The sequence below is a fragment of the Diospyros lotus genome, chromosome 7 (assembly GCF_014633365.1).
Source record: "Diospyros lotus cultivar Yz01 chromosome 7, ASM1463336v1, whole genome shotgun sequence".
Taxonomy (NCBI): domain Eukaryota; kingdom Viridiplantae; phylum Streptophyta; class Magnoliopsida; order Ericales; family Ebenaceae; genus Diospyros; species Diospyros lotus.
Window position 1 is genome coordinate 28,542,052 of NC_068344.1, and position 21,635 is coordinate 28,563,686.

Genomic DNA, 21,635 nt, shown 5'->3' on the forward strand with positions numbered 1-21,635 from the left:
AGGTTCAATAGGATGAAACTCTAGAAACAACAAGAAGAATGTGGCTCGAAGAGTTTAGTGTTAATTAGTGTAATTCTAATTTTTATTTATTAGTTTAATATTTTATATATATTTATTCTTTTTATTTTACTTATTGTAGAAGATATTCAAGAGGCAGGCTGAAGAGAGTAATTGTATATGGATTACTTGGAATAAGTCAAGTTGACGAAATTTCAAAAACAATTTGAATAAAGTTAAAAGCGGTATTGATAAGGGTGAGTGGATGGATCTATCCGTGTGAAGGTCATTATAAACAAAGTGGAACGAAGATGAGTACAAGAAAAAATTTGAACAAAATAAAAAAAATCGCACATCAGAGATTGGCAAGTCAGTGCACACAGGCAGATCTATTCCTTTCACTAAGACTTGAAGAAGGTTGGTAATTACTTTTTCTATATCAATGTTTCAGAATTTTAATAACTTATATAGTGGTTTGTATTTTATTTTATTTACTTCATATGTATTTGTCATACAGGCAAATGAATTAAATCACGAGCCTAACAAATTTGAAATTTTCAAAAAAACTCACACTCGAGAAAATGATCAAGAACAAGAAGTGTGGGTTGATCATAAATCACAAACTGTCACGGTAATTAGATTTACCTATATGTATGTTATTTGATGAATTTTTTATTTAATTATAAACATCAATATTAATTTTAATTTATATAGGAGGCGTTTGAGAGATTAAACGCCGAGGCATCTTCTTAATCAGTTGAGAGCGATTCGTCCTCTTCACCTGTAATTAATGAGCACCACATCTTTTATCAGGCTGTCTCTAGTAGAAATAAGAAGGGTTGTATCTACGGCCTCGGCTCTCAAGGGAATCAATCTTACCCATCTCTATCTGGTAGCACCTTCAATAGTTCATGTGGATTCGTGACACAAGATTTTGAACAAATGAAATTACAATTCACCCAGATGAACGAGGAGAATCAAAAAATGAGACAGACGATGTCCCTAACGAATGCTGAGAATGTACAGTTACAGCAATAGATTCAGGATATGATGACATGGAGGGATCAAATGAATCAAATGATGTCCAGAGTATTAAGTAAATCAACACCTCTTGGACCATCAAGAAACTCATCGGGTGAAAATCCATTTTATAATGACGAGAGTAAAGAGAGTGAAGAAGAAGAAAATGAGAAGAAAATGAGAATGATGATGATGATTGTTAATTCTAATGTGGACTATTTATGATTGTAGAAATGGAATTTATGGATTTGAATTTTGTGTTTATATTTGTTATCTCACATTTTTTTTCTATTCAATTAATTAATTAAATTTTTAATTATCAAATTTTATATATATATATATATAAATATAAATATCAAAATTATAATTTTGTATAAAAATTAAAATTTTAACTTGTATTTTTAATTAAAATATTTCTTAATATATTTATATAAAAATATATAAATTAAAAATTTTAACTGTAAACATTCGTAAATAGTAGTATTTATGAAAATATTTATTTTTATATAAAATTAATTTATATTTAATTAATAAAATTATTTTTTTAAATTTTTACATTTAAAATAATTTAATTTTATTTAAATTTTAATATATAATGTTAATTTTTTAATCATTATCATTTTAATTTTTAGATTCTTACATGACTTTAAATAATTTATTTTTAATTTTATTTTATTTAAATTATAATATATAATTTTTATTTTTTATTATAAAAATTAATTTAGTGACAGGAAGCCCCGTCACTGATCTGTGATGGGGTTCCCGTCGCTAATCAGTGACAGTAACCCCGCCATAGACTAAGAATTAAAATTATTTTATTTTATTTAAATTATAATATATATTTTTTATTTTTTATTTTAAAATATAATTTAGTGATGAGTTGCCTCGTTGCTGATCTATGACAGGGTTCCTGTCGCTAATCAGTAACGGTAAACCAGTCACGTATTAGGAATTAAAATAATTTTATTTTATTTAAATTATAATATATAATTTTTATTCTTAAAAATAATTTAGTGACGGGTTGTCCCGTCGGTAATCAGCGACAAGCCTCTCGTCACAGATTAAGAATTAAAATAATTTAATTTTAATTTTATTTTATTAAAATTTTAATATATAATTTTTTTTATTTTACAAAATAATTTAGCGACGAAAAGTCCCCATCGCTAATTAACCACCGGTAGCTTCCCGTCACAGATTAACAATAAAATAATTTTATTTTATTTAAATTTTAATATATAATTTTTATTTTTTATAATTAAAAAATATTTTAGTGACGGGGCTGCCCGTCACTGATCTGTGACGGGAGGAACCCCGTCGCTAATCAGCAACAGGGGGATTTTCGTCACAGATCTACTACGGGAAGCCCCTGTTGCTGATTTCGTCGCTAAAATCATCTATCACTAAATTCGTGACTAAATTTCTACAAGGACAGTTTTAGTGACAGATTTTTTCGGTCACTAAATTTGATTTTTCTTGTAGTGTCATGTAAAACCTCGACTACCATGAGGTGATAAATACCCTATATAGGACTTAAAGGATATCCAACTCAAAATATCTTAGCAATTGTAGATTTCAACATGTGTTTTACATTTACATGGGTCGAGTGAGAGGGATCAACTCGTGATGTCAGGATATTTGGTGAAACAATTCCTAGGTCTGACTTGAATTTTTCCCACCCAATAAGAGAGAAATATTATTTAGTAGATGTAGGGTATTCTTAAACGATTGGATATATGGGGCCATACAAGAGTGCGAATATATATAAGATATTACTTTGAAGATTTTCGGCATTCAAGAACAACACGTTTGTGTGCACCCATAAGGCATAAAGAGTAGTTTAATTACTTACTTTGTGCAGAATGTTGAATGTTTGTTGAGCGCATTTTTGGTGTGTGGAAGACTAAATTTAGGATTATGAGAGATATGTCTGCATACAGTTTTGATACCCAACGAGACATAGTTCTAGGTATAATAGTCATCCATAACTATATTAGAAAAAAAATGGGTACATGATGTATTCACTACGGTTGAAAATAAAAACTATATTCCTAATGCATAATCTGTTATACTATTTGATGATGAAGTGGACTAGAGTGTTAATTATTGGATGGCAATGCGAGATGCTATAGCTCTAGATATTGAACAATCACAATAATTGTATATAAATTTGTAATTTTATTCTACTAATCCTTTTTGTATATGTATGGGATAAATGACATTCAATTCAAATATTGTGTGTTATCTAATTTTGGATTTTATAATTATTAAATTTATTTAATTATCAATTATTGTGTCTTATCTAATCTTGTAATTTTGTAATATATATCAAATTTATGAACGAAATAAATATATATTTAAGTATTGATATGTATTTATATATTTATACTTGATATATATTAATAAAATATAAAAAAAAGTTTATATAATGTCTCAACATATATATTAAAGTTTTTTAAGAATTAAATCTAAATTTAAACATAAGTATTGTATTAATATATTTTTTAATAATTATTATATCATCAACATGTGATTGTAAGTATTTTATCAATTGAATATCAATTTATAATTTTTTTAATTAAATATTAATATTTGTATTATTCACTTGTATGTCTATTTTAGTTTTTTTTGTCAAATTTTAACAATTTATTAATTTTTACAAACTAAATATATAACTATTAATTGATAGGTTAAAAATATATTTATCTAAATATTTATTATATTAATATAATTTTTAAAAATTATTATATCAACGTGTGATTGTAAATATTTTAACAATTGAATATCAATTTATAATTTTTTTAATTAAAATTAATATTTCTATTATTCACTTGCATATCCATTTTAATCTTTTTTATCAAATTTTAATAGTTTATTAGTTTTAACAAACTAAATACATAATTATTAATTGATAAGTTAAAAATATATTTATTTAAATATGTTATCAGATTAAATGTTAATTAGCTTAAAATTTTAAATAGCTTAAAAATTATGTAACTTAAAAGCTCCTTCAAAAAAAAACTTAGCGAAACAGGCCCTAAAGATCTCGAAGATTTTATTTCCACAATCACATGATCTACTATGAATCAGGATCCGGACGAGGCAAAACCTTTTCTGCTGGAACGAGACAGCGGAGATGAGCAGTATAACAGTTCTCAGCGCAGCAGTACATCCAGTAATTTGGGTCTATTTCTTCCGTACAGAAATCACAGTAAACCGGTTTACAAGAATCATCCTGTTCCTGTGCTGGAGAGAGAGTGAGCTTGAAGGGATGGCAGTGGCGTTCATACACTGCTGTCTCTGGTGACAAAGCACAATGTGGATCTATACTTATGAACTTATCACCCCGACACTCGACACAAACGTAGCGAGCCCTTTTCTTGGAAACAACCCCACATGCACCACATTTATAATCCTCCCTCCGGAAACAAAGAAACAGCGGGTAATCGTGAAACTTTGTTGTGCATATGAAGGGCAGAAAAATGCAGTCGAGGTCAAGCTGACCAAACTTCACACCACAATCGTCATAGTAATATCCTTTGATCAGTTGTTCACAACAGCTGCACCTAACATCTTCATTGTGGTCATCATCTGCATATCGAAGGGACAAAACGTAGCCGTTCATATCCGTATCTATCGAAAACTCTTGTGGAAGCTCAGTGCACGACTTATGAAATATTAAGTCGCAATGTTTGCATCTATAAGAGGGTCCTGAGATATTTTGTTGGCACTGTTTGCAGTTCTCCTGCTCATCTTGAAAGCGAACCAAATGCCAATTGCATTTTGAACTTCGATCAGGCGGGTTAAAATGGGCAACAAACGATTGCAGCAACTCGGAGACACACTTGCTAATATCATCAGTTGTTGCAATGTCCGCTGTAAATTTGGGGATATCGCCCGTATCATACGCGATAACTATGTCTTCTTTTTCTTCTTCTTGAATCCTACATAATTTCAACTCATTCTGAATTATACATTCAACAATGAACAGTGGGGTTTCATTAGCTTTGGCCACGTCCTTCAGTCGACTAAACTGGGAATGATCAGAGAGCTCAGAATCAATAATAATAGAGAGCCCAAATTGGAGCTGGGATTCAACAATTTGGGGTACCATGTGGTAAAATTCTTGGGTTGTGCTGATACAATCGTGAAAGTCATCCTCCTTAAGAAGGAAACATCTAAACGAAGCTGCCAACCAAAGGGCTACTAATCTCCTTTCTGTGCACGGAGGCCCTTTCATTGCTACAATGATTGGATGATAGATTCCTTTTGTAACATCTTTCAGGGAAGCGGCCTCTTGCACCACCCTTTTATATTGCAATTGAAGCTCTTCTTCCATATCTTCTTCTATTTTTTGGCAAGGATTTTTGCTAGGAAAGGATTTGTATAGTCACCTGCAAATTACCAATATTTTTGAGTATAAGAGTTGTAAATATATATGTACGTATATATATGTTCTTTTTTATACAAATTTAAAATTTCCTTGTGCAGAACACAATGAATATCCGTAGAATGCAGAAGATAGATCATGTTGAGCGTCAAATATTACTCAGTTCTAATACTAATGCAGTCTTAAGACTTCCTAATTCCAGAAGTTCAACTAACGTTATTAGTTTTGGCCTCATCTAAATTACTGAAAAGAAAATCTTTCTTTTGAGTAATACACAACAATATAAAGCTTTTTTTTCTCCTTAAAAATAGGGTCTTCGAGTTGGAATTTGGTATAAATACAAAACAGATACACATTCAATGAGTATGGTACCGATGTAAGAAGAGAAGCCAGATTCGAACAGATCTGAAGCAAAGATCTTTTTTTTTGGTCAAAGAGTCATTACTTCCATTTCTCTCTATGCTAATCAACAGAAACCATTAATTAAAAGTAATCGCCTCACCTGAGAGAGAAGAGGGTGAAAATAATACTTAGGGGTTGCGTCGGTTGTTGTTCTTCCTGCGGATCGATCTGCATAAAACCTTTTGAAGAACTAATATCTATGAGAAAGATAGACTAACCCTAACCCACTCTTTTCATCTTCTATATATATTTAATTAAATGTTGAATTGGGCGTATTGCTCGTAACTTGTGAGACGTTGCAGAGCTTGGCTTTTAAATATTAAAATAAAAATGTGATGATATAACAGCCCATTAATTGATATAGTCCAATTTAAGTGCTCCACCCAAGGGGAGCATGTGACATGCTTCGTTGTTGGTTATACCATTTTTTCACGAAGAGTAAATTGTCTTTAATCACTAGCATTTAACTTTAATTTGCGTAATTTTTGCGTATCATTTTTTAAGTTATATTGATTTCTCTTGATTTTTTTTTATTCTCATTAATATTTAACCTATTCTTTAAAAATTATCGTTAGTATTTCATTTATTATTACTTGAATACAACTATTAAGATTTATATGCCAAAAGAGTGGTGGGAGAATAAGGAAACAATCGAAGAGAGCTGTTGGGGAGAATTGAAGTCAGGAAACAGTCGAGCCCAGACCACAGAAATGCATTTATATTTTCCCTATCTACTTAACATCTTCATTGTGAACTTGGGGGTTTCCCCAGCATCATAGGTATTAGCTGTCTGCAAGAGCTGCCTTTGAAGATTGTTGAGAATCAAATCTGATTCTCAGTGTATATTTTTTGACTTATTGTTTTTGCTCTATTACTTAGGTTGGCCGACTAGACCAGGTAGATTGTATTTTTTTTTATCTTTTCTTTTATGTATAAATTATACTATTGTACATTAAAATGATATATACAGAATTACTCTTGAGACAGATTTTTACATGGTATCAGAGCAATTTGTGATATCCTAGAGCCCTCATCTCTTTCGCCCATTGGCTACCCCCTCTTACGTCTTCCAATTGCTGGCCAAATCCAACTACTTCGTTGCTTGGTTGAACCAACCTGACTCATCCACAGTCGTTTCAGATTGCGCCGCTTTCAGATTTAAGGTGTCAATTATTTTCCACTTTAGAGCTGTAAAATTTCCCTTAACTCACTAAACTCCAAGCACCCATTCATTTCAGCTTCCATGGCAAAGAATGATGAAATTTCACAACCAATTACGCCGCCTTCAAGGGCAACTATGCCCTCTTCCAACATGTATAATGATCCAAATGATCCCTTTTTTTTCCCATCACTCTGACTAGCCAGGCTTGATTCTTATGCTTTATCAATTGACACAGAACAACTATCCCTTCTAGAACCATGCCATGTTTATGGCTTTCACCACCAAGAACAATGATGGTTTTGTAGACGGAGCCTTCAACAACATCCACCAAAGAACACAAACAATGGACTCGTTGCAATCTCCTCGTCAAAGATTGGATTCTCAACACTCTTTCACCCAATATTTCTCACAATGTAATGTATAATGACACTACATTCAAAATCTGGCTAGAGTTGAAAGAGTGTTTCTCTCATGCGAACAATGTGTGGTTGTTTCATGTTTACCAAGAGATTTATGAGTGTGTTCAACGTGACATGTATAATGATCCAAACGACCCCTTTTTTCCCCATCAGTCTAACTAGCCAAGCTTGGTTCTTGTGCCTTATCAATTGACACAAAACAACTATCTCTTCTAAAGCCATGCCATGCTCATGGCTTTCACCACCAAGAACAATGATGGTTTTGTAGACGGAGCCTTCAGCAACATCCATCAAAGAACACAAATAATGGACTCGTTGCAATCTCCTCATCAAAGATTGGATCCTCAACACTCTTTCACCCAATATTTCTCACAGTGTAATGTATAATGACACTGCATTCAAAATCTAGCTAGAATTGAAAGAGTGTTTCTCTCATGCGAATAATGTGTGGTTGTTTCATGTTTACCAAGAGATTCATGAGTGTGTTCAAGGTGACATGAGCATTAGTGTTTACTATACAAAATTAAAAAGCTTGTGGGATACACGAGATGCCCTCTTTCCTTTTTCATCTACTAATGGCAGCATGGCAAAATAGTTGGAAGAGTACTAACAAACACAACGCATTATTCAATTCCTCATGAAACTCAACCTCGTTTTTGCAGAAGCTAGAAGGCAAATCCTACTCATGGATCCCTTGAGGCCTGTAAACAAGATATTTTCCCTCATTATTCAAGATGAAAAATAACGAAATATCTCTTCACATATGATTGGAAAAACACTAGATGTAGCTGCCTTTGCTGTCAAATATGGACCACCAAATTTTAACAAAAATTACTCACCAAGAAATCCACATCTCAAATGCGATCGCTATAACCTTGTTGGCTATGCCACTGACAATTGACGCCAACATCTTAAATTTGATCATTATGGTTACAAAGGCCACACCATCGACGTATGTCGCAAGCTCAAGTAAACAAATACTCAAGGGGATAAGAAGGGTCCCTCAAACGATTTTTCCAGAGCTCATCATGTTGTTTCCAAATTTGATAAGACTGAAACCTCTTTCCCCTATAGTCTCACTGCTAAACAATATCGTGATCTTCTTGAACTCATTGCTCGAACAAAAATGGTTAGTGTTGCAAATCAAGTGTCAATAGTGAGCAATCTTTCAAGTATCCCCCCTAACTCTCACATATATGATAAGGGTATTAGATGGATCTTTGACAAGGAGCCACTGATTACATGATTTGTTCCCTTATTTTTTTTCCCAGTAGTATATATGTCACCAACCGTTATGTCCATTTACCAAACCATGCTTTTTCTCAAGTCACATATGTAGGGATAATTCATTTTTCTAGTAAATTGGTTCTTTATAATGTGCTTTGTGTTCCTTCTTTCAAACTCAATTTGATATTTGTGGTCAAATTGACTCAAACCTCTTCATGTTATACAACCTTTATCAACAACTTTTGTCTTGTGCAGGATCAACATTCAAGGAAGACAATTGGGACAGGAACTAAGCAAGCTAAACTATACTACTTGGATGAGTCGAAGTGTCACGACCTAGACTTAGCTTGGACTTAAATAACCCAGCATCCCCTCCTAGCCAATCGATGTGGTATTCGCCAAGGTCATTTAATTTATCGGTTGCAATGCATTGAGTCCCTGGGAGTCGGCTCTGATACCACACTATAACAGCCTAGGCAACCACTTTTTTAAAGGTGACTGTCCAAGCAGCACATATAAGCCCAAGACTCCCTCCAAGTGATGGGTACGATGTAGTGATTAGCAACAGGTGGTTAGAGGAAGGTTGGGAAAAGCAATGCTGGAGGGGGAAGATGAGAGAGAGAATATATGAGAGAGAAGAGGAAGCGGTAAAATGGCTATTGTGAGAAGAGAAGAAAGGGCAAAATAGTCATTTAAATCCCTGTAAACCCACATATAAAAACCCTATATGTACAAATAACATTATTCTATTTAAACCTTTCCTTATTAATCTGATTGTTTTATTCATTTTTCTCTCTTTTTCTATTTCTTATCTTAATGAACTTAGTGTTAGACGATAAATTTTAATTATCTCAACCATCATGTCATGTTTAAGAATATAAAAAGGTCTCAAATAACCTAAAACAAATATAAACGGTGAGATATAACTATAATGTTTTTTCAAAAATTATTAAAATAAATATATAAATATAATTAAATAAAGATTAATTTAAATCTCTAATCATGCTCATAGAATCTCGCGGATCCAAAGGCCGAGCTCAGCATCAAGCAACACATTAATGGCCTTCACATTTCTATGACAATTTGTTCATACCTTTCATAAAAATACAGTTATTGTGAAACAGTATCTTTAATGATCTTGAACCTGTGTTCCCAACTCAAAACTATTTTCGATTCATCAAACAAGAATGTATCTAAGTCTACATTAATTAAGCATGAAATCATAGACCAATAGAAGATGAACTCGCCAGCGGTAGAATTATTATTCTAATCTATGTAACAAATTAAACCTTCCCTTTTCAAGAAAAAAAATTAAATTGGTGGTGGTAAAATCTCAAATCTCAACTTCAAATTGAATTTGTCACGGTTAGAGGAGCTCTTTATAATTTCTCAAAATAGATGAGAGGTTTCCTAAATTTTCGTCTAACTTCAACGGATGTTAGTATAATTATCTAAATAATTATTAACATATCTTATTTATATGAAGGTAATAGTCTTTTTCACATCTCTAATTGTACATTTATCCATATTTTATTATGTATCACAAAAAATAAGTTTAATACATATCGTGATCCCTCAACAATTAAAAATATAATCATGATTCTTAATGTGTAAAACGTCAAAATTTAATATCTTAATTCTTAAAATTTGTTACTTTAAGTCATTATCGTGATGGAACGCTAGCGCGTGCTTGAACACATCTAATTTTACAAGTGAACACCGTATTAGCGAGACACATCAACTTAAGTTTAATACATAAATATGATATTTTGTCTATCAATAATTAAAAAATTTAAAATTTAGTTCTTGATAAGAAAAAAAGATCAAATTTAATAATTTTTTATTATTTTTAATTTCATCACATATCTCGATAAAATTGAGTCGACGTAGAAGAGTGACGAATGGAGAACAAATTCCCCATCGAAATTCCCAACATTGTTTTGGAATTAATTTTTTCTGTTCAATTAAATTTAAGTTTGGATTGGAAGATGAGGATAGACTTCAGACCCCCAGTTGCTATTCTTAATTTCTGGCCAGAAAGCATAAAAATTTTTGCATTGGTTTGCTGAATATTTGATGATATTTGTTGTCCGCTTTCTATGTTTCCTCGTAGCATGCGGTCGGTCACATGCACCAATAATTCAACTGTTATTATAATCTATCTTACATACTGATAAAATATTTGAATTGTATTGGTGAGATCAGATATAAACAAATTTATTAAATAAAGCGCTTGAGATGTAATCCATAAAAATAAAAATGTTAAAAAATCTTCACGCGAAGGAAACAATAGCAACTGTGGGACTTAGATCTCCATTTATTGTATTATTATTATTGTTGTCAAAAATATAATAATTAAATTTTATAATGTAAATTCTATTTGAGCTTGATGTCTAGTGAAATAAGATTACCATAAGAAACATTGTCGCAAGGGAGTTCGCTACAAAGATGTTCGCTGCAAAGATATTTGCCTTAAAGATCTCACTGCTAGGATCTCGCCTCAAAGATTTTGCCTAAAGAGTCTCACCTCAAAGATTTCGCCTTAAAGAGTCTCGCCTCAAGGATTTCACCTCAAGGACTCGCCTTAAAGATTTCGTCTTAAGAATCTCGCCTCAAGGATTTCCCCGTAAAGATATTTGCCTTAAGGATTTTGCCGTAAAAATCTCATCTCAAGAATCTTGCCGTGAGGATGCTCGCCACAAGAGAAGTCGTCGTAAAGATATTGCCCTGTTGATACTCGAAAATAGATTAGAAGGCTTGCGGGAATCCTTACCTCCGACAACCCTCCAATGCCTGAGTCAATACCAGATGAAGATAATCATTCATGAAAAATAGTCAAAGCATAGTTAATGTGTTAAAATTTTACCGAATTCGAAAGTTCTTTTCATTGTTTTGTAACTGGGTATATATAGGGAACGATTCTCAAATATACTTGGTGCTGACATGTGTCGTTTATTGAATGGGAGCCTTAGTCTAGCCGAGAGAAGGTTCTTGCCACAAGGTCCATGGCGCTATAAGGCCTTTGCCGCAAGGCCTTTTGCTGCAAGGTTCCTTGCCACGAGGCTTTTTTCATGGGGCTTAGATCACATTGCCACGAACCTTAATATATTTGCTTTAAAAATTCTTATTTTTCTCCCTTCTGATTCTCATGACACAACAATTATATATAATTGAAAAGATACAATAATAATGAAAGTTTGTATCGTAGTGGCGTTTGGAAGAATATGAAGGGAAACACAAGGAGTGCACAAGCTAGCTAGACTAGAAATTAAGTATACAACAAACAGGTGCAAGATAATCTCCAAAAATTAAAAAAAAAAAACTTTTAAGTAGAAAATCTCCAAAGAAGAAAAAGCTGATATGTCAAATATTTATATAGTTCATAACTAGTCACACCTATATATATATATATATATAAGATTGTAATAAAACTCGACTCGTTAGAATTTTGACGAGCTCGAGCTCGAGCTCATAAATATGTTCTAGCTTAAGCTCGTCTCTTTAGAAACTTTTTTAATTAAAGTTGTTAATAAAATGTATTTTTGCATAACAATAAATATAACAAAGATAAACAAAAATTCTCAAAACAAATACAATAATATTGTTCAAATAAACAAAAATATCCTTATTTCAAATATGAGGATAAATAATAAAATATTAAAATAATAACAAAAAAATATTTATTTCATGATTTTGTTTCAAAGCTTTGTTTACCAGTCAAATTGAGTTAAATTTTGTTTTACTCAATCTTGGCTTGTTTATAAGTCGAGTTTTAAATTGGAGTTCAAACTAGACTCGTTAGCCGAGTACAAACGATCTCGTCAACGAGTGAATAATTTAACTCATTTACATCTTTACCTATATATGTTTATAATGACAGGGTTAGGTATTTTATTAATTAAACAAACAAGAAGTGGTGTTTGAAACTTTTGATTCTACAAAATATATTTTATATATTCCTTTGATTGGAAAAACAACCAAACAAAACCTATTTTATTGCTTGCGCTTAAAACCTTTCAAGTCATACCGGTGCAAAAATAACTTTAGTATTATGTCCATTTTCATTTAAAATTTATTTAAATAATTAAAGTGAAAACTAAACAACAAAAACAAAAACAAGTGGTACTCTTAAAATTGAACTTTTATTTAATTTTTTTTTTTGTTTTATTTATTTCCCCTTGTATACCATGAGTCACCCCTCTCAGCTCTAGTATATCATTAAGAAAAAAATAATAATAATTAACATGAACTTTCAATGCCTTAAATACAAATTTAGTATTACGACAAGTTACAATTTTAATTAGGCAAAAGCAAATACTACAATATAAAATTAATATTAGCAAAGTACTGTAGCTAGCCAGATGAATTATGCTTCTACTGCCAGATCTCATTCACGTTCGAAAAAAGAGCCCTGATGTAGGACTTGGACCAAACCACTATAATTTTAATTTGTTATCTCCTTCTTTTGCGTTTTTTATTGTATTTTTTTCTATAATTATTTTCATTTTCATTTGATTTAAAAATTTAGGGTAAGTTTAATTTAACATTTCTCTTAAACCAATCTTTTCAACGTAGTTTTTATATTTTAACCATTGTTTAGTGGTGTGTAGGCCAAAATGACAAAATTCAAGCAATGTGTAATTAATTAATTAATTAATTTTAATAGAAAGAGTAAGTACAATTTCGATAAAAAAAAAAAATCTCCAAACAGCCCAAATTAATTCCAGTTTGATACATGTAAAACAACTTATAGAAAACAGACTACCCCTAACTTAACCTACCGCAAGCAAAAAAGCCATCCTAAATATTACAGTTAACCCGCCACCACTTTAATCAACCCACTAAATCTTCAAAGATGGCTAGTTTTATTTATTAATTTAGGTTTTGCATCTCCTTTACTAAAAGTTGTTTCCACGGGCAGTGAAATGTGCCTGTAAATATGCGATCACATGCACGAATCAAAATATTATCTATCTATTAGTAAAATATTCTGAGATTCAAACAAACTAGTTAACCTTATTTGAGATGTAATGTTTTAGGGGGAAAAAAAAAATCACGAGCAAAGAATCTTCACAAAACTAGCCAGCTCATTAAAGGCTTATGGGCAAACGGAAAGGAACATCCACACTGTGAGACTTAATCGAAACGATACAATGAAGTGATTTCGAATGGCAATTTGGAAGAACACGAAGGAAACATAACGAGTTCACAACAGCAATATCTAGACTTCAAGTACAAAAAATTAATGCAAGGACTTACATTTAATAATAAAAAAAAAAGAAATTGAAATGTTGCATAAGAAGTAGTATCAATATCGGCGATTGGGTTAGTCATTCTCAGGAGGCCGAGCCGATGGCAGGAGGCAGCGAGTGTGAGCAGTATGATCACAATCCCCTTCACAATTGTATATCCAATAATTCGGATCAATTAATTCTTGGCAAAACATACAGTACAACTCCTGCTCTGTCTCATCCTGCGGACGAAGAGTGAGCTTAAACGGGTATCGATGTGGTTTATATATCGCTGTATCTGGTAACCAAGCGCAGTTCACATCTACTCTAAGTTGGCATCGACGACAAACATAGTGCAGAGCTAGAGTGTAATCATAATAAATCCCACATCCGCCACAAGCAAAACCAGATGAATCAAAAGTAAGTTGAAGCCTATGCTTGTGGAATTTGACCCTACGCTTAGACGGTAGTAGTAGGCATTTAAGGTCCAAAACGCTCAGATTATCAATTCGATAAAAGTATCCTGTGATGAGTTCTTCACAGCAACTGCACCGGACACCACCCCTATTCTTGTAGTCCTCCGGATTTCTAAGATAGATAGTCGAGAAACCGTGCTCTAACACCACGAGCTCAGACGGTAACTGATTGGTGCATGATTTGTGTAGGATGAAGTTGCATCCTTGCCTAGAGCATTTGTAACTGTTGAATCCCGAGACGGGTTTCGAGCAGTCGTCGCAGCTGGTTTCGTCATTCTCTTGCTCGTCTCTGTAGTCAATGGCATGACCGTTTTCACATCTTCCTTCAACTTGATGATGATCGGGATAAAGTCGGGAAACAATCGAATGCAGAACCTTAGAAACGCATTTATATTTTTCCCCATCTACTGACATCTTCATTATGAACTTGGGGGTTTCCCCAGCATCATAGGTATTAGCGGTCTCCAAGAGCTGCCTTTGAAGATCTTCGAGAGAAGATGGTTTGTCCCACCCCCGGGTGATAAGAGCTTGAACTTCGTTTTCGTTTTCGTTTTCTTCTTCATCCTGCAGGCTCCACCAAAGCTCAATTTCATCGTACGGTCTACACTCAACAATCAAGAGTTGAGATTTTGTTGATTGGGCCAAGTTCTGCAACTGATTAAAATGGGACTGATCGGAGAGTTGAGAATCAACAATCACGGATAACCCAAAGTTGAGGTGAGACTCAGCGATTCGACATATTACCTGGTAGTTGGATTTTGCTTGGATATCTTCTTCTTTGACAAGGGGGCATTTCAGAGTTGCTGCCAATAAGTAGGCAGCTACTTTCCTACCTGTACAGGGATGCCCCATCATCGCTATTAATACTGGATGGCATTGAAGTTTTTCAATCTCAGCTCCTAAAATTCGACGAAGGTTTTCTGTATCATGTACCAATAGCCCTCGAAACCTTTGCGCCATCTGGCTCTATCTTGTCTCTCTCGCTCTCTCTCTGGAACTTTATTTGGTAGTTGTGATAACAAAATCCTGTCTAATTACCAATAAAGAAGACTCCACACATAAGTGACTAATTACTAAGAAAAAGACCTTGAGTTCATGACTGATATACACATATGTTTATGTACATACGTGCGTGTATATATATATATATATATATAACATTATTACATAAATACAGAGGATGAGTTATATGGGATAAACTATACCCAGTAAGATGAATCATAATTTACGGGGCAATTCATTGAGTTCAAGGATAGACAGTCCTCCATTTTTCCAAGTAAAATATGTAGGTACGAAGGACTTGGAAAAACTCCGCATTCGTGATGCTTTGATAAGAAAATAAAATTTTGTTAATTTGAGAAACTAGACTGGCACGCACTGACAGATAATATATAAGAGGGCTGAATTCACATTTGACCAAAGTCAAATGTATAAAATCGTTTTTATATTTTTCATAGAAAAAAAACGTTTTTAACTATTCAAACAAACTAATTACACTCTATATCCACTTTTATGTAAGATATCAAAAATACCCTTAATGAAATTTTAAAATAGAAAACCCTACTGTTCTTAGTCTCATTTACCAAAACACCCTTATCTCTTTCATATAACATTTCTTCTCTCTCTTCTTCCAAAATTCACGTTACTCTCTATCTTTCCATTGTCAAACTATCCAAACTTAGTCATTCTTCATACATTCAATCTTTTTGCTTGTTGGGTCATTCAATCTTCTTTATCAATTACAGCGACCTCACTGAAATCCCATTCAACAAGTTTCTTTCTCTCCAAACCCAATCTCAAGGTATTTATTCGATTTGTATTTATTTAATTTTTTTAAAATAATTTTTGTGTTCACATTGCTTATTAAGGTTGTGTAGAATGATTGTAGTTGTTGGCAGAACATATTTTGATAGATATCATTCCAAATCTGCACTAATTTGGGTGGGAAAAAAAAATCAAAACTGCACATCGTTAACGAGTTTTGTGGGCGATAACAGTTGATCGGGCTTAGTGGGGGAACAAAGCCCGATGGGTCTTAGTGGGAGAACAAAGCCGAACAAAATCAGATTGGGCTTTGTTCCCAAACTAAGCCCGATAGGGCTTTGCTACCCCACTAAGCCCGATTATGATTTTTGTAGCCCACAAGCACGATTATATATATTATTTTTAAAATAATATGAATATTTTGTTAAATAATTTAATATTATATATGAGTGTAAAATAATATAATTTAATATAATATATTTAATTTTATCATATTATTTAACAAAATTTCACTTCTTAAGCATTTGTGCCTAAATGTGTTATGTTAAAATCTTCCAATATTTTTCATAAAATTTTTAAATATTTTTCTTAAACTACATATGAAAAATTATCATGACTTGGTTGTTGGTTTATAAGTCAAAAATCATGTTTAATTGTACAAATCAACTCTTTAGAAAAAGAAAATAAAATACAAATCTCAAAAAGTAAATAAACTTACTTACTTATAGTTATGACTTGGTTTAATGAGGAAATTAACCCAATTTGGGTGTGTGTGGATCCGTTACATCCATGGTAATGGTGAGACTAATTTTTTCTTCCTTTCAATCTTACAGCAATGGATTTAGTGCAGTTGGTTATCGTGTGGAACGGGGAATGGAATGATAATAAGTATATTGAGGGTAATAGGATGTGTGCGGGAATCTACAAAAATATGACTTTTACTCAATTGGTTGAGATTGTGTACACGGTGACAGGAATTGATAAAACAAGGTACGACATCATCATTCATTTTGTAACGGAACACTCAAGCGAACTTCAAGCTACAAGTTCCCTATCAAAGACGACTACGGTGTCAGGTTTATTATGTGCGATGACAGAAAATATAAAGTGATGTATGTTGATATGATTTGTAAAGATGTTGGAGTTTGTAACCTACGTAATGGTGGTAATCAAGATTCAGGTGTCGTTCCATTTATCTGCACATAGTCCACTACAAAATGATGATTTTGGTACATATGGTATGGACGGTTTGTCAGATGACGCTCCAGACACGAATGATGATTGTGATAATGAAACTAATGATAATAGTGACGATAGCGATGGTGATAATAGTGATAGTGGTGGTGATGAAAGATGAGTGAGTCTGGAGTACCCAGAAGTAAGATTTTCAGGTTCACAATTTGAGGACAACCATTTACAAAGAAACTGGATCGTTCCTGGTGTAGAAAATTATGCAATTGAGGAAACAAGACCCGAAGTGTCAATTCCATACCAGGGTGATCTTTTACACATGGGTGCACTCTTTAGAAGTAAACAGGAACTAATTTTGGCATTTGGACAATATTGTGTTCATGTGAAGATGGACTATCGAGTCAGACGTTCGTGCACAATTCGATTTGAGGCTGGTTGCAAGGATGTGAACTGCAAATTTATGCTTCGTGCAAGATGCAGACCTGGTTGTTCGTTTTGGCATGTGGTGAAATTTATGCCGAGTCACACGTGTACTCCGGATGTCTACGATTCACATTTTCGAAGTGTGAAGGCTATTATCATCGAAAGTTTGTTCTCTGAAAGAGTGACGAGTAGTGAATATACACCTAGAATGCTAATGGGGAAATTGTTGGAGCAACATGGTATGCAGATTATGTACACTAAAGCTTGGAGGTCTTTACAACATGCAAAGATACTTACTTATGGTAATGCGGATGAATCATATCAGCAACTACCCTCATATTTTCACATGTTAAAAGAAACAAATCCTGACAGCATCACGGCAATAGAGACAGATGAAAATAATTGTTTTTTATATTCATTTTTTGCACTCGGAGCTTGCCTTCATGGTTTCCAGTCTTACATAAGATCGGTTGTTGCCGTTGATGCCACACATTTGAAAGGTGAACACAAAGGGGTGATATTCGTTGCCACTTGCAAAGATGGGGAGGAAATGATTTATTCCATCGCTTTTGGATTTGGAGATGGTGAGTCTGACAGATCATGGATATGATTTTTGACGAAATTGAGAGAGGCTATCGGAGTGCGAGAAAATTTAGTCATTGTTTCTAATCGTCACCAAAGCATTGCGAATGCGATGAGTCGTGTCTTCCCTTCTGTCCCACATGTCTTTTGTTTCTTCCACCTTAAGCAAAACTTGAAGAAACATTGTAGACAACGAAAAGATGTGATGACTGCATTCTACCTTGCAGCATACAGCTACACCACAATAGAGTGTGATACATACTTGGCAGAAATACAATCGATGTATCCTCAGACTCATCTGACATTGATGGAAGCAAGACCGGAAAAGTGGTCACGAGCATATTGTCCAAGAAGAAGATATTCCATGATGACCACCAACATTGCCGAGTCTCTCAATAAATGCATGATGAAAGCACGTCGGTTGCCTATAACAAGTGCACATGAATTTTTGAGACATATGCTTCAGAAATGGTTTAGTGATAGGCGTGCTGCATCTGCCAGACTTGAAACCATTGTGACCTCCACTGCAGTGGCACATGTCAATTTGGCGCATGCCAAAACATTAGACCGAGGATGTCGTGTAGTTCTTGTAATACAAGGGAACAAATACCTCGTACAACATGCAAAGGAAGGCGATGGGATAGTTGACATTGTTGCGAGTACATGTAGTTGTCGCAAGTGGGACATTGATCAAATGCCATGTCTTCATGCAATTACTATTAGCAGGTATCATAGTTTGACTTTTATTTGCGTCTTATGTTCGTAATTTAGTGTGATATGTTAACACTATGTGTTTCTTTGCCTTATGCGACAGTTTCATGAGGGTGCACTACCATATGCTTTGTCATTCATATTACACCGCAGATTGGGTCAGACGTGCATATGCACCTCCCATCAATCCTCTCCCTAACAAGGCTGCTTGGATTCTTCCAGCGTACGTCAGACAGATGGTTATACTCTCACTTGTGCAAAGAAGACAACCGGGTAGACCGAGAAATGGTCGAATTCCTTCCATGGGGGAAGCTCGTCGAAGAAAAAAATGTGGAAAATGCGGTGAACTAGGACACAATAGTCTTGGTTGCCCTAATGAATGGACTACCTCCATTGGAGAGTCGAGCACAACCACTACTCCAGAATCCAGGGGCGCTGCTAGGGCCTCTGCAAGGGCAAGCCGGAAATGCAACATTTGCAAAGAAACTGGACACACTCGTCGTCGGTGCTCTGTACAGTTGTCAATTCCAGGTTATGATAATATTATCAATGAAGAAAACAATCAATAGGCATTAACTCATTCATGTATGATATAATGTTATCACATATGTTATCAATAGTTGTTAGATCGTTTGTGAAAAAAAAAAAATATTTTTTACTCGCAAAGTGTTAATGGAATTTTTTCTGACCATATATCTTTTGTGTTTCAGCAATGCTCAAAAATCACTGGCACGATACAAAAAGGATGACAACATCAATCAAATCTCTTTTTGTTGGAGTTCAGTATTGAATATTATTTTTTACATTAATATTTGAAATTGAGATTTATTCATATTCGTAATCTTTCAGTTTCCTTCATCTAAACTCATAATTAATGATTGACAGCTTGTGTTGTAGTATATTATTGAGTAGAGAACTGAGTATATAATGCAGTTTCAATGGCCTAGAAACAAGGGACACTTTGCTAAAATTTTTTGATATATGAATTACTAACAACATTGGACCAAGATGATGCAATGATAATACTAAAAAATTAGAGTGTAATTTCTTAACAATCACTATTATTTGATACTACTACTAGGAATCTTCAAAAAAAAATTTAATTTAAAAAAAAAAATCGGTCATCGGGCTTTGTGGCCCACGAAACCCGGCCATCGGGCTTTTTGTGGCCCACCAAGCCCGAAAATGAAATTTTTTAATTTTTCTTGATTTTTCTTCAAATTAGTATGTTCCATTAGCACTAAAATGATGTCTTTTAATGTTATTTGAGTAAGCCAGAATGTATATATCACAACAATGTTATTATTGTTCACTTTGTGTGAGGATGTCCATCTACCATCAACCCAACCAACATATGATCACAATTGGTACTAATAATTGGACAAATCAAGATAATAATGCTATGATAATAAACTTGCTCAAAAATTAGAGTGTATCTTCTTAACAATCATTATTATTTGAGGCAAATAGTGGGAAACTACAAAAAAAAAAAAAAATCAATCGAAAAAAAAAAATCGGGTTTTGTGGGCCACAAAACTCGGCCATCGGGCTTTGTGGGCCACGAAACCCGGCCATCGGGCTTTGTGGCCCACCAAGCCCGAAAATGAAATTTTTTAATTTTTCTTGATTTTTCTTCAAATTAGTTTATTCCATTAGCACTAAAATGATGTCTTTTAATGTTATTTGGGTAAGCCAGAATGTATATATCACAACAACGTCATTATTTTTCACTTTGTGTGAGGATGTCTATCTACCATCAACACAACCAACACATAATCACAATTGGTACTAATAATTGGACAAATCAAGATAATAATGCTATGATAATAAACTTGCTCAAAAATTAGAGTGTATCTTCTTAACAATCATTATTATTTGAGACAAATAATGGGAAACTACAAACAAACAAAAAAATTCAATCGAAAAAAAAAATCGGGCTTTGTGGGCCACGAAACCCGGCCATCGGGCTTTGTGGCCCACCAAGCCCGAAAATGAAATTTTTTAATTTTTCTTGATTTTTCTTCAAATTAGTATGTTTCATTAGCACTAAAATGATGTCTTTTAATGTTATTTGGGTAAGCCAGAATGTATATATCACAACAACGTCATTATTTTTCACTTTGTGTAAGGATGTCCATCTACCATCAACACAACCAACACATGATCACAATTGGTACTAATAATTGAACAAATCAAGATAATAATGCTATGATAATAAACTTGCTCAAAAATTAGAGTGTATCTTCTTAACAATCATTATTATTTGAGGCAAATAGTGGGAAATTACAAAAAAAAAAAAATCAATCGAAAAACAAAATCGGGCTTTGTGGGCCACAAAACCCGGCCATCGGGTTTTGTGGGCCACGAAACCCGGCCATCGGGCTTTGTGGCCCACCAAGCCCGAAAATGAAATTTTTTAATTTTTCTTGATTTTTTCTTCAAATTAGTATGTTCCATTAGTACTAAAATGATGTCTTTGAATGTTATTTAAGTAAGCCAGAATGTATATATCACAACAACGTCATTATTTTTCACTTTATATGAGAATGTCCATCTACCATCAACCCAACCAACACATGATCACAATTGGTACTAATAATTGGACAAATCAAGATAATAATGCTATGATAATAAACTTGCTCA

General features: G+C 33.5%; 2 protein-coding genes across 2 annotated transcripts; both read right to left on the minus strand.

Annotated features, from left to right (window-relative positions):
- Positions 1-4,036: 4,036 nt before the first annotated feature.
- On the minus strand, positions 4,037-6,042 carry LOC127806901 (uncharacterized). The gene is made up of 2 exons (XM_052344473.1): positions 5,907-6,042; positions 4,037-5,408 (listed from the first exon to the last, which is right to left on the minus strand). Exon 2 carries the CDS (start codon positions 5,351-5,353, stop codon positions 4,094-4,096), a length of 1,260 nt encoding a protein of 419 aa, XP_052200433.1. The 5' UTR covers positions 5,354-5,408; positions 5,907-6,042; the 3' UTR covers positions 4,037-4,093.
- Positions 6,043-13,748: 7,706 nt separating this feature from the next.
- On the minus strand, positions 13,749-15,317 carry LOC127806902 (uncharacterized). Its single transcript, XM_052344474.1, has one exon. The coding sequence runs from the start codon at positions 15,279-15,281 to the stop codon at positions 13,941-13,943; it is 1,341 nt and encodes a 446-aa protein (XP_052200434.1). The 5' UTR covers positions 15,282-15,317; the 3' UTR covers positions 13,749-13,940.
- Between the last annotated feature and the right edge of the window lie 6,318 nt (positions 15,318-21,635).